The sequence below is a fragment of the Chinchilla lanigera genome, unplaced genomic scaffold (genome assembly GCF_000276665.1).
Source record: "Chinchilla lanigera isolate Chin_1 unplaced genomic scaffold, ChiLan1.0 scaffold00063, whole genome shotgun sequence".
NCBI classification, from domain to species: domain Eukaryota; kingdom Metazoa; phylum Chordata; class Mammalia; order Rodentia; family Chinchillidae; genus Chinchilla; species Chinchilla lanigera.
Genome location: NW_004955464.1, coordinates 13,577,573 through 13,593,269, shown reverse-complemented (window position 1 = coordinate 13,593,269; position 15,697 = coordinate 13,577,573). Strand labels below are relative to the sequence as shown.

General features: G+C 53.5%; 1 protein-coding gene and 1 long non-coding RNA gene across 10 annotated transcripts in view; one reads left to right on the top strand and one right to left on the bottom strand.

The window, feature by feature from the left end:
• The window catches only part of Rnf220 (ring finger protein 220), a 215,439-nt gene extending 201,997 nt beyond the window's left edge, over window positions 1-13,442 (top strand). For 4 of the 8 annotated variants that reach the window (XM_013521654.1, XM_013521649.1, XM_013521652.1 and 1 more), the window contains 7 exons: window positions 6,771-6,867; window positions 7,027-7,113; window positions 7,242-7,297; window positions 7,420-7,498; window positions 11,460-11,568; window positions 11,705-11,779; window positions 12,457-13,442. In XM_013521654.1, the coding sequence (XP_013377108.1) occupies window positions 6,771-6,867; window positions 7,027-7,113; window positions 7,242-7,297; window positions 7,420-7,498; window positions 11,460-11,568; window positions 11,705-11,779; window positions 12,457-12,528 (575 nt within the window). In that variant the 3' untranslated portion in view covers window positions 12,529-13,442. Of the gene's footprint in view, window positions 1-6,770; window positions 6,868-6,999; window positions 7,114-7,241; window positions 7,298-7,419; window positions 7,499-11,459; window positions 11,569-11,704; window positions 11,780-12,456 lie in introns of all 8 variants that reach the window. The other 4 variants (XM_013521653.1, XM_013521648.1, XM_013521651.1 and 1 more) reach the window with 2 other exon arrangements.
• On the bottom strand, window positions 580-15,515 carry LOC106146261. Of its 2 annotated transcripts, XR_001236687.1 has the most exons (4): window positions 15,141-15,515; window positions 14,597-14,720; window positions 3,940-5,083; window positions 580-3,166 (listed from the first exon to the last, which is right to left on the bottom strand). It is a non-coding gene; the product is annotated as an uncharacterized LOC106146261 (long non-coding RNA). The 2 variants fall into 2 exon arrangements; XR_001236688.1 differs by lacking the exons at window positions 14,597-14,720; window positions 15,141-15,515 and adding an exon at window positions 6,938-7,025.
• Window positions 15,516-15,697: the final 182 nt, after the last annotated feature.

Sequence of the window (15,697 nt, the reverse complement as noted above, 5' to 3'; positions counted from 1 at the left end):
AGAGAATTGCTCCAGCTTTCCTGATAGAAGCTGCTGCCGCCTCTTAAACAGCTTAGTGCAGTCAAAAGACAGGCTGACTTGAAAGGCTGTTTTACAGAGAGATCAGCGGGGGCCACCACGCAGAGAATGGGGCACAGTAGAGCGCAGGAGACTGAGCCTCCTCCGTGGGGGAGGAGCTATCAAAGGGAGGCCTGGCTGATCCCTGTGGCTCTGCCCCTGAAACCCTGTTTGCAAGAGCTGGCCATCTGTCAGCCTACCCTCCCTGGCCAAGGCTAGTGGACCCAGCTCTTGGGGGGTTAGGTGTGGCCCCGCCAGGCAGGCTGGTGTCAGTGCAGTGCATTGATCGCCCGCCGGGCGGGCCAGGCCGCAAGCCGGGCAGCGCGTGCTTAATGTGATTGAAAGGCAGTTAAAATGGCGGTGACCTTTTCAGGAGGAATTAGATTGCCTGCCAAGACCGGTTAGAGGGAGTGATAACGCCAGCTGAAGAAGCTGCCCAGCTGACTTCAGAGAGAGGGAGGCAGAGGCAGGATGCGCAGGCGAGTGGTGAGGCCCATTTAAGCTGTACCGAGCGCACTTACGGAACAGAGATTGCTGTCCTTGTTAGATATGAAAGGATTGAAGAACTGCAGATAAGTTGTTGTATCCGATCATCCTCTGTCCCTCGTCCTGGACTGGGACCTGTTCTTCATCCTCAGAAAAGCTTCCCAGCAGGCCTACTGGGAGAGCCCATCTGATGGGTCAGATGGGTTGCCCTGAATGTGACCTTCTGTGGGAAGCGGTGGGTAAGCAAGTGTTTTGGTGGAGACACTTGGCTGAGGCAACGGGCCTTCAGGTCAGAGACCTATGGTTACTGAGGATGAGGCCCAGACATCAGGCCTAGAAGTGCTTGGAATTGGTATTTTAGGACAGTGTGAAAGACCAGACAGAAGAGGAAGTTAGGCTCAACTGGAAGTAGGTATTTTTTAAAAGACCCAAGGAAATAGGTAAAAATTTTATGAACTAAGTTGGAAGAAGCTTTTGTTATAAAGGAAACCTGTCCACAGTTTTAGGAGAAATCCCTAGGCTTCATGCCTAATCTGCTGACTCTCCTTTCAGAACCCAAAGGTTTCTAACCTCTAGTGCTGTTTGCAAAGAGGTTAGCACACAAAACCTAGTCCTTCACCTGAAAGAGATCAGCAGTATAGGAGAAAAAGATGGTCTTCTGGGGCACCCTGCTAAACCTGTGCAGAACAGGCTTTTCCCAGGCTAGAAAAGCATGCTGCAGGAAACCTGCCCTGGAGCCAAACCTGTCCCTACCCACAATCAAAGGACAAAGGTGATGAACATGTCATGGTACGCCTTTTCTCTGCCTGCTACCTCCACTGCTCCTGCAGAAGAGACCTGTGAGGCTTCCCTTGTTTTGGTTCCCAGTGGGAGCTCACCCAGCTGGACTTGGGGAACCCAGAGCTTATTACATCTGGAAGAGACAGACTGGAGAAAGGATGTGGGAACGACTGGTTTCAAATAAAGTGGCAGTAATATTACGGGCATGAGAGTGGTGAGGTAGAGGGGTTTCCAGGAGGCTGCACAAGAAGTGTAAGATGTCTGCAGCTCTGTTTTTAAACCGTAGGTGAATTCACTGCTGAAATCCAGCAAGAAGCCCCTTTGACATAGGTGCAGTGGGGAGGAGAAGAATGCGAAGACATTCGGCTATGCAGGGCTTCTGCTCTGCCAGATCCTGGTTTAGGGACCGCATCTTTCTCGAGTTCCTGTCTCAGATTAGAGTGGTTCCGAAGTACCCTAGAATGAGAGATCATGGAGAGAGCGGCAGGCAGGCAGCTTTGGTGATGCTCTTGTAGTGAGCTGTTGATGAGACTTCAGCACCAGAGTACATGCCAAGTGGCTGAGAGGTAAAGGCTCAGGTGTGTGGACCTCACCCCTACTGCTGCTTCCTTTGGCGTGTTGGTTCTCAAAAGATAGGAACCTCAGTGCCAAGATGTCCCCACGCAGCTCTGCAGCTTGGTTCTGTCAGTGACTTGTTGGAACAACGCACCACTAGAGGCAAGCGTGGGGTAGAGAAGAAGGTAAGGGGTGGCAGCCTCTCGTTCCCCACAACCTTCAGTTATGCCTGTCGCCTGGTAGCTGGGGTGAGAGATGAGGTACAAGGAGCAAGGTGCCTTCCGTCCCCTGTGGCAAGGAACTGGATTTAATCGCCTCTGGAACACAATTGTTAAGCTGGGACAGAGGGCGCGCAGGCAGAAGGAGCAAGTATCAATGGTTTTAAACGGCGTCTGTCTCTGTGCGTCTCTCCTGACGTGAGGCAGTGAAACGCGTTATTGAGGAGGCCCGGAAAGTGGCTAAGTGCGTTTGACACACGCCAACTCCCTGCCTCCACACTGGATAATTGCATTGTCAACTGTTCAGCGAGGTGGCAGGTGACACTGCAGGCCGATTGATTGTCCCGCATCGCAGCTCCCCAGACTGTCAGCTCCCCAATCGATGGCGTTTACACAAGACACCGTAACTGCATCTGTAACTAATTCCAGTGTAAAACTCCCCGGAAGCTGCTGCCCCTGCCCTCCCTGTTGGTGAGCGTGAGCCTGCCCTCCCTGTTGGTGAGCGTGAGCCCCAGACTTGCCTTTCTTCCTGGTCTCTGGTTCGGTTTGGGAGCAGGTGAGGAAATTGATGGCTCCTTTCTTGTGGTTTCAGGTTCCAGGACATTACTGCCCCCAGTAAATGGGCATCTCCAGTTTCTCAATCGATCATTTGATCAATCGATCAAATTAATACAGATTCCCCACCCCCCTTGGTGACCTAGGAAGAAATGAGCTTATGGGAGAATGGTCATTTTCGTAAAATTTAGACTTACATATCATTTCTGCACTTAACTCTTCCTCTCTATTGCTAAGTATTGCCAGGAGGAAGAGATTTTTGCAGTGTCCGTCCACCCAGGACAGGGTGACTCCAGCACCCACTCTGTTGGGCGTTGTTGACTGTCAGCCTTGGTTTACCTGTTGGTGGCGACCCACCCTTTTTGCCACTTTCAGGTGGGACAGAACCATAGCAAGGGGGCCTCTTACTGTTGGAGTCCAGAGGGGTTCTTGGAGCCATCTTGGAGGCCCTGGGGACCAAGTTCCTTCCCTGGACAGCAGCAGCAGAGGTGGCAGCTTGCCTGTTACTCCCAGAGCTGCACGGAAGAGGAGCCAGAGACTTGGAAAGGTGCTCTCTGTACCATCTTGCGTCTGAGTGCTGGCTTGGGATATTCCAGCAGCTGAGAACATAAAATGACTATGGAGCCTTCCTCTAAATGGGAGGGGGGGGCAAGCTGGCGGGGTGCTGTCTGCATAAAACGGCTTTATGGCCGTTTCTTTTTATTATGATTCTGCCAGAAGTCAGCAAGTGACATTTCATTAAGAAAATAAAGTTTAATGTGCTGGGAAGGAGGTTGGAGCAGGCTGGGGCAGCACCAGAGTGAAATTGGCAGCGGCAGCCTGCTCTGAACACCTGTGGGGGTAGGGAGAGGTTCCCAACATCTGTCTCAGCTGGAGGATAGAGTCAGGGTCAGGAGATTGCCCACGCCAGAGACAGAAAGGCCTTTCCTTTGACAAACAAGATGTGTCATGCTCTCTCCCTCCTGCCTCCCTGCTCAGAGGAATAGTAGGTTGCTGCCCAGCTGAACGCTAAGGTCTGTTAGGAAAGGCTTTGTACTAAGAGGCTGGGCCTGCCTTCAAGGGGTCCAGACCTCACAGCAGTGTTGCCAGTGTTTAGCCATTACCCCTGGGGTCTGTTGTGGGCCTGGCTAGCTCTGCTGGATGGTGCTCAGATCCAGCAGTGGGTCAGAACTGAGACCCTTGAAGCTTTCTGGTGAGGAGCAGTGTCAATACATGCAAATAAACATGATCTTGGAGTTGGAGAGGAGTTTGGGTAGACACCAAGGAAGAGACATCTATACTTAAGTACCTGGGGAAGTTGTGTCCACCCCTCAAAGCACCTGGGGCAGTGACGGCAGACCTTTTAGAGCTTTCAGTGATACAAACTGCGGCACACCTGGCCGAGGGAAGGGAAGCAGACCTTTAGTGTTGGGCTGAGGTCTTGCAAGCAGACCTTGCAAGTCTGTTCTCCACAGGAAGCCAGAGGCTGCACTTCATAAAGGTTCAAAGAATGTCAGAGGTGAGGTGTCCTTCCTTCCAGCACTATGAGTTATGGCAGAAGGGTTGAGCTGAGCCAGACCTGCCAAATGGGTAGGCACTGGTTTTGTAGACCAGCAGGGGAAAGATTCTAGATGTGACAGGAGGTACAAAGGCAGGGGCATAAAGCATGTAGGATTTGGGAGACCACGGTAACTAAAGCACGTGTCCTGGTCTGGCTGGGTGCTATGGTGCCCTCCTATAATTTCAGCAATCAGGAGGCTGAGGCAGGAAGATCACAGCTAGTTCCTAGGCCAGCCTGAGCTACATAGAGAGACCTTGCCTCAAAAAACAAGAGTCTTGGTCTCACCAGGGTAAGCAGTGAGACTGCAGAGGAAAGGACTTAGGCTTGGTATGTTGGGACTTTCCTGGCAGCTGTGGCTGCCCTGTTTTGTCTGCTTCTCCAAGGGAGCCGTACTGGGCTCAGGAGTAGTCCCAGGGTTTTCTGATTTCTTTTCTGCCCACTCAAAGGGCAGGGCAGGGCAGGGCAGGGCAAGGCAAGGCAGGGCAGGACCAGGCTAAGCAGAGGATGTGAAGCTGGCTGCTGAGCAGTATGTACTTGGGAGAGGGGGGTTGGCAGGCTCTGGGGTGCAGGCTGTAAGTGAACCTGATAGCTACATTCTGATTGATGGCGGAGTTTGTCTCCTAAACTGTCAGAGGGTTTATAGAGGTGCCACTCACCCGCAAGGCGAGAATTGCTTGTCAGGACACCTGGCGTGAGCAGGAGACTGCGCTGTAACTTGGTGTTTTCTCAGCTTAATGGCCTCGCTGCTGACCTGCCTGCTGCCTCAGATGTGTCAGTGCTTTCCAGCTGAAGGCAGATGAGGATTGTTGGGGGTGGGTGGAGCCAGGCAGTGCCTGGCCTCTTTCTGTGGTGCTGCGTACTGCTGGGATGGCTGGAATCCGAGACCAGAAACCTGAGGGGTAGAAAGGACAGGGAAGATCAGGAAGAAAATGCTTTTCAGGATGGGAAAGATTGAGAGCATTCCAAATCTGGTGAAAGCACGAACAGAGGTCTCAGTGTGTCGGTTACAGCAGGCAGTCTCAGTGCCCCAGAGCACAGGGTTTCTGGCGTGAAGAGAGTGAAGAAGAGATGTTTGTAGGTTGTCACAGGTCCAGCCGAGGAGCCTGGGGTTGGCTGAGCACACAGTGAGTGGGGAGCCACGGAAGATTTTGGAGCAAGGACAAGAAGGGCCAGAACTGTGTGGTATTAATAAGCAGGATAAAGAGTAGCAAGAGGCTTGGTGATGCAGTCAGAACTGCTCCCCTAAGGAGAATACTAAGAAATAAGAATAGGAAGAATGGACAGGAAAGCTGGGTGTCGTTACGCACTCCTATAATCCCAGCACTCAAGAGGCTGAGGCAGGAGGATCGCTGTGAGTTTGAGGCCAGCCTGAATCACATAGCAAGACCCTGTCTCCAAAAGAGAATACACAAGAAGGTTTTTCCACAATCACTGGGCAGAGCCCTGCGCTTTGTCCTTGTTTCTTCAAGGATTTTTTTTTTTTTTTTTTTTTGATTTTTGCTGATCCCCTGGCCACATAGTCTTCTTTTGTCCCTAGCAGGGCTACCAGGCTGGCTAGTGAGGTGGTCTGAGAGGAAGCAGAGCTGAGGGGCAGCTCAGTGGTCTCTGACCATGGACTCTCAGGACAGGTGGTCCCAAGAGTCAGGCCACCTCACAGGGGAGCGGGTCTGGTGTAGCCTCTGAACTCCCCTCTGCCCATTAGCCAGTGTGTGTGGCTTTGCCAAATGCTCCTCAGAGGCGTCAGCCTGGTTGCCTTCATGGTCTGCTTTTGGAGGCAGGTGTGCATGGCTCTCCTCCCTTGTCTGTCCTTTCCTAATCCCTTTATAACTACACTTGTCCAGGAATCTGGGCTGCGTGAGGTAGAAATGAATAATTAATGTCAGGCGCTTCAGACACCAAATATTTGAACAGCTGCCTGGTGTTTTTGCTGGCAAGGACCTGGCAGCCAAAATCAGGATGTTGGCTGAGGGTCCTGCTCCATGGCTCTGATTGGCCTTAGCCAGCCTGTTCTCTCTGATGGACTTGGGAGGCTAGACAATAGGACACAGGGAGAAGAGGGTGCTGATTGGGGCTGACCTTTCACCTCAATCTCTTGTCTTCCAGCTCTTCCTGGACCTGGGAGACAAGTGGCTCACAGGCCCGAGATGGGTGTCTCCTGGGGACCTGACAGTGTAAAAGGGGCAGGTTATAAGCAGAGACCACCTGGAGCAGTATCCAGTGACTGAGAGTTTGAGGTGTACAGAGTGAAGGGACCAAAAGGTTAGAGCAGTGATGGCAGACCTTTTAGAGAAGAGTCCCCAAACCTACTTATTTATCACAAAGTGCCAACACTGCAATTAAACCTGAATACTGAGGTTTTACTTTAAAATGCACATTCATACATTAATATCTTTGGTCTTAAAAATGTGTGCCATAGGTTCGTTACCACCAGGTTAGTCAGGAGCACAAAATGTCTGAAACAGTATATTTCAGCCCCAGGTGTTAGTTTGGCCTTACCTGTCCTCTACCTAGAGGGATCAGGGATCCCCTTGGCCTACTCTTGCTTGCCCTTGACCTTCCTCATACCCTGCTTCCCACAGGCTCTGGCTTTGTCATGTGCAGTGGCAAGGAGAACCCGGACAGTGACGCTGACCTGGACGTGGATGGGGACGACACTCTGGAGTATGGGAAACCACAGTATCCTTGGGCATTATGGACTGGATGGGCTGGGTGGCCAATGGGAAGAAAAATGTAGCTGGTACCTCACCCCAGGGCAGAATCTTGGCTTTGGCTGGGGGAGTTAGCCCTCCTGGTCTACTGCCAACTCAGGTCTGCTGTCCTTGACCACCATGCCAGATACACGGAGGCTGACGTCATCCCCTGCACGGGCGAGGAGCCTGGTGAAGCCAAGGAAAGAGAAGCGCTCCGGGGCGCAGTCCTAAAGCAAGTGTGGGCTGGGCATGGGCTGGATGGGAGGGTGGGAAGCTGGGAGCTGGGCTTGGTGCAGTGCCCACCTTCAGGGCTATCCTGCTGCCGGGCACCTCACCCTGCTGTCTTCGTCCTTCCTCTAGTGGTGGCCCGCCCAGCACCCGCATCACACCCGAGTTCTCCAAGTGGGCCAGTGATGGTAAGTCCCAACCCAGCTGAGCAGTCATGGGGAGAGCCCCAGAGGTTGGGACCACCCAAGCCCAGGCCCTCTCCTGTGCCACCCATCTGGCCAGCAGCTGAGTTACCCTTTTGTCCCCATAGAGATGCCATCCACCAGCAATGGCGAAAGCAGCAAGCAGGAGGCCATGCAGAAGACCTGTAAGAACAGCGACATTGAGAAGTGAGTGTGGTTGGCCAGGAGGGGGCTCTTGCCAGCAGGAAGGCCTGCTGCCAGGGCTTCTGGCCCACCCAAGTGCTGCTCAGTCCTGCTGCCCTGGGCACGCAGCCGGCAGTGGAGCCCAGCTGGTGCTAAGCGTGACTGTGTGAATTGATCGCTGGGCCGCGGCCCCCAGAGCCTTGATGGAGGGAGGAGTGGTCCGCCTGCCTGCCCGCCCGCTGCGGCGGCCTCCGCCCGGGAATGTGATGTATGGCCGCCCAGCCCAGCCGGCGCACTTGATTCATCTCCAGTTTCTGTTTCTTAATCGGAAGCTAAATTGGTTTCATTTTTCTTGTCCCGGGTGGCGCTCACAGTGGGTTTTAGGCAGGAGCATCAGGTCTCATCCTTTCTGGTAGGAATTTTTGGCCAGGGCTCTCCAGCAGGGGAAAAGGGGATCCGCTAGCACTTTACCCAGAGATAGGTGACCCCTGGGTAGATCCCTAGGAGCCAAAAGGATTTGACATCAGGAGACATCTCACTACCCTTCGAGAAGCCCCAGCAAGGCCAGTTCTGTCCCCAGGAGGCGGTGTTGTCCAGTCTGTGCTGCCTGGAGTACCATCTTAGGCCATTGTTTATCTCCCTGCTTCTGCCCCCTCCCTCCAGCTGGAGGTTAGGTGGCCTGGGGTTAAAAGGCAGCCTCTTCATTCTAGGACCAGTGTTCCATCTTGCCTCCTGCCAGGAGAGTGGATTGCAGGCCAGCAGAGGGCTGGGTCGGTGGCCCAGGGTCACCTCCCATTTGTTTCCCTCCATTTTGTGTTGTCATAAATTCATTCCAGCCCGTTGTGGTTGATCAGTTTATCTCGGCCGGGGCCGCAAGTGCTGCTGGCATGATGTATGGGCCGAGGCGCAGGGCCCGGCTGCCCATGAATCACCGCAGCTGCTCTGTGTCAGCGCCGAAGCGGGCCGTACGGGTTCGGCGCAACCAGCTTTGGGGGGGCGGGAATGACGTATGGATGTTTATTTAATAATTCTCTCCTACTCTGGCTGAGCAGGGCGGGCGGGGCCATAAGGGGCGCCCACCCTCGTCTGGAGGGGCTGCTCATAAATCAGAAAGACAAGATCATTAATCAGGGATGGCGCCCATAGGGGAGGTGGGGGCCAGAGCTGGTGGCCGTCTGTGAAGATGCTACCCCCCCTAAAGCTGTGGGGAGCTGGCAGTTCTGTCCCCCCTATGTAAGCACGGGCTCCAGAAGGTAGGACTGTCTGGGACAAGTTGGGGACTGGTTCCCTGCTATGTAGAGGTCTCTTATTAGGTCTGGTCAGCAAGATTGGGGCCCTTCAGTACCTGTGACCTCTATCTTCAACCACAGTATAGGTTTCCACTTTAGGTCTGTTTCACAGACCAGAGAAGGGGAAAAACAGGATGTGGTGGCTTCCTCTAAAAATTTGGTCACCCCATGCTCTGAAGAGACTCAGGGTTGGCTTATAGCCAAGGTGAGTGAGGGCTGGAGGGCTGTTCATCCACCAGGGTACAGGTTAGAGACCAGCTGTGTACTGAGTAAATCTGGGGTACGTAGGCTCTAGACCTGTGTCTTGGCCCTCAGTGTGGCCATGGAGTTTTTGAAATAGGCCTTACTTCTCCCATCTCTGAAATCCCCAGCGTAGTCTGTAGAGAGAAAGCATGGCTTCTGGCAATCCAGACAGGGATGGCACATATGACAGCAGGCACAGTGCCAGAGAAGGAGCCAGCTCTGGGTTCTTGTGAGGAAGGAAAGGGGTATAAGCTTCCTAGACGGAGCCAGAGGATTGAATGGAAGCTCCAGGGAATCAGCCAGTATCAGAAGAAACTACAAGCAGAGCCTTTCTCAGCACCTCAGAGAGAGGCAGGGCGCAGAGAATCATGGAGCATTGGGGTAGTGGATCCAGAGCATCCCAGAACTGGGACGCAGCCATTAGGGAGTGACATCCTGTGCCACTGCTGGCACCCTAAGAGAAGTGCAGAGATGGAAGGTGTTGTATGTTGTTCACCACTACCCTCCCCACAGCCCCTGGGAGCACTTGCATCCAGTGATGACAGAGCACTTGCAGGCACTCAAACTTTCTCCCCAGTTGTCCTCCCAAGCTGGCAGAACCAACCCCAACCCCAGTATTACCTGTGCACATACCATACCTCGCTGTGCTTCCACCTGCAGCCTCTGCCCATGTGGCTTTCATTCATGATAGAAGGCATGTTTGTCTGTTACTTTTTATTTTTTGTTTTTGGGACAGGGTAGTTCAGACTGGCCTTGAACTCACTATGTAGCCCAGGCTGGCCTCAAACTCAGCTGTTCTTCTACCTCAGCCTCCCGAGTGCTGGGATTACAGGTGTGCACCGCCACACCCAGCTGAATGCGTCTTTTAAACCTTAGTTACTCTCTCTTCTTTTCCAACATCCTTAACCACTTCCCATTGCTTGCGAGGTAAGTCTTGGTTCCTAAGCGTGGCACTTGTCCCGCTGGACAAGTCATCTTTCTCACTGTAGGGTCTTCTACCTAGCTACAGGTGAGCCTGCCAGCCAGTCTGTGGTCATGGGCCTCCTGGTCTTTGTTTCTCCTGTTCCCTTGGCCCGGAGACCCAGCTTGTTAGGACCAGTGTGCAGTGATGGTTATTCACACAGCTGAGAGGTTGTTTTGTTTTGTTTTGTTTCGTTTCGTTTTGTTTTGTTTTGTTGTTTTGTTGTGTTTTTTTTTTTCTGGTACCGGGAATAGAACTCACAACCTTGTGCTTGCCAGGCAGACACTGTGTCACTGAGCTAAATCTCCAGCCCCCACACAGCTGAGAGTTGATCGTGAAGTTAGTCTGCCTTGTTGGACTCCCATCTCCCCAAATTTGTGTGAACCTTAGATGGAAGCATAGTTTTTCTGTGCTTTAGTTTCTTCACCTATAAAGTGGGAATATTAGAATCTTCTCATGGGGTTTTGTGAGGTGTAAATAAGGTAATAATTACCAATCCCACAGTATTATCCCTGGCATTTAGTAAGTGCTTAATAAATTTTAGCTATTTTATTTGTATTATTCTCATCATTATTCCCTAAGGCTCACCTCCAGTACCATCATTTCTAGTCTTCCAGAAGCATTTTTCTCCCCATGAGCTCCCCAGGTCCTGTTTACTTGTTTTAGGAAGGATGAGAGGGATCTTTGAGATTTATCCTTGCCATTCCCTGTTCAATGTGGCCCAACTTGGAAAACTTGTAGGGACTTGTGCAGGACTTAGATGACACGCTGAGGACTGTCAGCTCAGAAGACAGTACTAGGGAGAAATCACAGGGCATCCTTGAGGGGGCCAGGCCTGCAGCAGAGGGGTCTGTACCCTGTGGGACTTGTCTCCCCCTTCCCCCGGAGGATGGACTGGCTCCTCGCTCTGCAGACGTTTCCTCGTCCTCACGTGCCTAAAGTAGGGCTCACATCCATAGTAAATACTGAGTAGGTGGGGAGACAGAGGCCCTTGCAGTTTGACTGTTGGTACAGGATGCCCTCGGAGCCCCCGCACTGGTCAGCACTGGAAAAGGTTTCTGAGAGTTCGGCAGAGTTTACTCGGAAGGAAAGCTTGAAATGTTGACAATAAAAATGATGAGATTTGCTTTTAAAAATGTAAGCTGTTGTACATGTGGGCAGAGATGAGGGACTGGAGGAGAAAGGCTGTCTGTTCAGGCTGCCTGAGCGATCCACAGGAGAAACCCCAGGCCCCCAGCCAGAAGTGGCAATATTGGAAAGAAATGGATTCGAGTCACTGAGCAGGGGTAGTTACGAATGGTTCCAGAGAGCAGTGTGGAAATTCACAAGGCAGCTGTGAGAAACAGCGAGGCGCTCTGGTCTGAAGCGTGAGGTTGCAGCCGTGGGACGAGGAAAGGGCAGGCAGGCGGGTGGCTGAGACATGCGCTCCTGGAGTTAGGGGAGTTCAGGTTGGGGTGCCAGCGTGCTGCCCAGCTCTGTGTCCTCTTTATAGAATCACCGAAGACTCCACTGTGACCACATTTGAGGCCCTGAAGGCTCGTGTCAGGGAGCTTGAACGGCAGCTATCTCGGGGGGACCGGTACAAATGCCTCATCTGCATGGTGAGTGGGGCAGAGCGAGGGGTGCTCTGGATCAGGCTTCGCTGTGCCCTGGGGATCAGAGAGGGCCTCTGCACTGTGATCTGGGCTCTGCAAGGATGGGCCCAGCTCAGCGACCCTTCTCCTGCCTCCACTCTAGGACTCGTACTCGATGCCCCTGACGTCGATCCAGTGCTGGCACGTGCACTGCGAGGAGTGCTGGCTGCGGACCCTGGTGAGGAGGCACAGGGGCTGGGGGGGGTGGCTGTGTGGGTTCTGTCCAGATGTCCCTGTCAGGGCTTGTGTCTCCTTGGAGGAGATACGGAGTGGGGGGCAAGGAAGAGTGGGAGCAAAGAACAGAACCAGCACCAGAGAGCTTACCCCACCCAAGCTCCCTGCGTTCCCTCCCAGCCACAAGGTTATTAGATTCTCCCTTCCCCACCCCCATTAGTCTCAGGGCACCACACTGCTGGTGAGGCCCGGGTCGGAGAGGCTGGAGGTGGGCATGCGGGACCAAGGCCGCGCCCCTCCCCCTCCCGTTACTAAGCGCCTTCTGCTCCTGCCCATTCTTCGCTTGGGAGCAGCCATTAAAATGTCGCCCGGAGACAGCAATAAAAGGCCCGGACGTGGGCTCTGTGTCCTGATCAAAGGCCGTGTGTAATCTTGTTAGGGCCGCGGCAGCCACAGCTGGACCCAGCCTTGTTCTCATTACCGGGGCTCCTGCTGCGGGGCTGGCCAGGCGGTTTGATCCTGGTGGCCCCCCAACACAGGAGTATGCCTGCCTTCTCACAGAGGCGGCCTTTGCATCCCCAGCTGGCTGACGGCGCCATGAGCCCCGCAGATACTAGTGCGGGCCAGTGCTCACAGGGATGGTGTGCCACATTGTGTTTAACCAGAGCCCCCTCCCTGCAGGGTGCCAAGAAGCTGTGCCCTCAGTGCAACACGATCACAGCACCCGGAGACCTGCGGAGGATCTACTTGTGAGCTAGCTACCCAGGCACCCTTGCCTTGAGCAGCCCTACACCCCCAGCCTCTGTGTGACAGTGACCCTCTCCCCTTGTACATACTTGCACACAGGTTCCCCATGTACATACATGCACATACACACGTGCGTGTGCACACGCACGTACACGGACTCTGGAGCCAGAGTGGAGGCTGAGGCCCGGGCCCCGCCTGCTGGCTCCCACTAAGCTTGGGGACCATACCTGTTCCAGCCTCTGTTCCCAGGACAGGGCAGGGAGGTGGGGTGGGGAGTAGCAGGGTGAGACTCCTGAGATCCCGCTCCCAGACTGACCGACCGACAGACATGCAGACACCAGACTGAAGCACATGTAATATAGACTGTGTATGTTTACAATGTTGTGTATAAATGGGACAACGCCTTCGTCCTCCGGCCCCTCCCCTCAGTTGTATGATTTTCTTCTTTTTTAAGGAACCTCTGGAAGCAGCGCCTCTGGGCTGGCTGGGGGCTCGGCCCATCCAGCTCTTGGGTTGCCTGCCTCTCCCTCTCCCGTGGCGTCCCTCCCTCTCCTATGTGCTCAGTGTTCAGTGGTGTATATTTCTTCTCCCAGACATGGGGCCCATGCCCCTCGGGACATGATCTTCTCCTTAGTCTTAGCTCACGGGGATCTTTATGAGGAGTTGGGATGGGGCAGGAACTGGGACCCGAGCTAAAGCAGAAGCCAAGGTCTGGGCTGGCTGAGGGCGCTCCTGGGTGCTCAGCCTTTTGCTGAGAACCATTCCTGGGAGTAGAGCTGCTGTTCCTAGGGAAAGGTTGTCTCCCTGCCCCTCCTGTGCGCCCCATGGTGTGATGCTGTGTCTGTATATTCTATACAAAGGTACTTGTCCTTTCCCTTTGTAAACTACATTTGACATGGATTAAACCAATGTAAACAGCTGCTGCCTGCGTATGTATGTTGGGGAGCTGGGGGCTGATGGCAGGGGAAGTGGACTGAGGCAGATTCGGGGTTAATTCTGGGAAGCAGCATGGAGGGATGGACTTAAGAGTTGGTCTGCTTAGGGACCCTGGAGCATTCTGGCTGGGGTGGGGGTGGGGCTTGGGATGTGGGCTCCTGACTATTGATGGGTAGGGGCTCTAGGTTAATTCCTTATTGATGCAGAATCGTCAGCTCATTAATCACATAAGAGGTCAGAGCTTGGGGGTACAGAGGGGATACAAGTTCTGTCCCCCAACCTAAGCCAAGAGCAGCTGCAGGCTTGGGTGAAAACATAAGCTTCGGGTCTCTGTCCTTTTCTGGTCCCCTGAAACGTGCCAGGGATCACAATGGATGCCTGTCAAGCCTCCCAGATTTTCATTATAGTCATCCTAGTGCCTCAGCCCTCCAGAGGAAACAAAAGTCCTGCTATCCAGTGGATCCCCAAGTTGGGAGCTGCAGCTGGGCCACTAGCACTAGCAGTGGGGAGCTTTGTCGGTCATTCCACAGCTCCCCACTGCCAGTGAGGCAGGTGCTAAAGCTCAGGTGGGTCGTCACCCACAGCAGAAATACGTGAGTAAATTAGATCCTGCTAAAGTCGAAGGGCCCAGAGTCCATGGCTCCAAACTTTTCAACACATTCCCACGTGCCCGCCTTTGACACCCACCCCTAAAATGCTCACGCTGAATACTACCGAATGCAGTCTAGTCAGCTCCTGCCCCTGAACCCAGGGAGGCACAGACGACAAGCTGTGCGTGGTTGGAGCCCAACAAAGGCCCTGCGCAGCCCCACGCCCAATTTGATGGCACTCAGTATCCTAAACACAGAGATCCTGGGCCCTCAGATCACAAGGACTGCATGTGGCCACTCATGAAGTTCAGGGGTGGCTGAGGGTCTGGAAGGAGGTGGCAGGTATGGAAGCACAGACAGGACCTGAGGGCAGCGGGTAAGATGAAGAGGGGCTCATAAAGCGTCCTGCCAGAATGCGTGCTTTTTGACTCTACCACCCCCTCTGCCTTGGACTTAGTAGGACCTTGATGGCTGCACACTGCCATCCGGGACCGTATGCACTCTAGTGGGACACCCTGACCCACCGCGGGCATTCCACTGAAGCTTACCAGGCTGTGGAAGCGTGAGCTGTCTCATGGCACGGACAGCACTGCCACCTGTTGGCCACGGCTAGGAATCACAGCCACAATAGGATGATTCCGAGGGCTGCTGCACTGCAGGTGGCACTTGGCCCTGGGAACAGAAAGTCTTATCACCCCCAGAATATCAGGGGTTAGCTCCCACTCAGAGCTTTCTAGCCGTCTTCATTGCCTGCCACAGTTCCAAAGCCCTCCCTGACTCCAAGCCTCTTGGCACCCCAGTAAGTTCCATCAGCAACTATTTATTAAATCCCACTTTGTGCCAGCATTGTACAGCAGTGACTTGCAGAATGACAGAAGTACCGAACACAAGACTGAAGCCACCTCTTCACCTGGAGAGTATCAAGGAGTCGAAGGTGCTTGTTATTTCAACCAGAATTCCCCATATCCTGGTTCTAGTCCTAGAGCACAGAGCCAACTCACTGCAGCCCCCATTACAGCACAGCTGCCTTCCTGTGGCCCCCGTCCACCTACCCCACCACACACAGCATCCCCAGACCCAGTGGACTCCTACCTGAGGTGTTGGAGCTGGGCAGCCCTGAACCCCGAAGCCTCAGCTCCTGTGCTGTCAACCTCAGGCTGTAGGGCCGAGGTCAGGGCAGCCTCCTCTGAGGGAACGAGCGAGGAAAACCCCCAGGAAAATGCTTACATAATCAGGTTTGCCCTCTGGAACAGAGGAACACAGAGTTCCTCCCCTGCCCTCAGTAACCTCGCTGTAAAGCTGACCTTCCATTCAGCAAATCCAAAGTCTAGCCACAGGTGTAAAGTTTCAGTTATGCAAGATGATTCAATTCCTGAGATTTGCTACACAACACTGCACTTACAATGTGTACTGTATTTTTTTTTTTTTTTAAGTACTAGAGATGAAACCCAGGGATGGGCACTGAGCTGCATCCCCACACCTTATTTCTTTTAAATATTGAGACAGAGCCTCACTAACCTGCTAAATTGCTCCAGTTGGGCTTGAATTTGCAATCCTCTTGCCTTAGCCTCCCATAGTGCTGGGATTACCATCATGCACAACACCCAGCAGACACTTGGATTTTTAAGGCAGAAGAGACCATGTTAAGG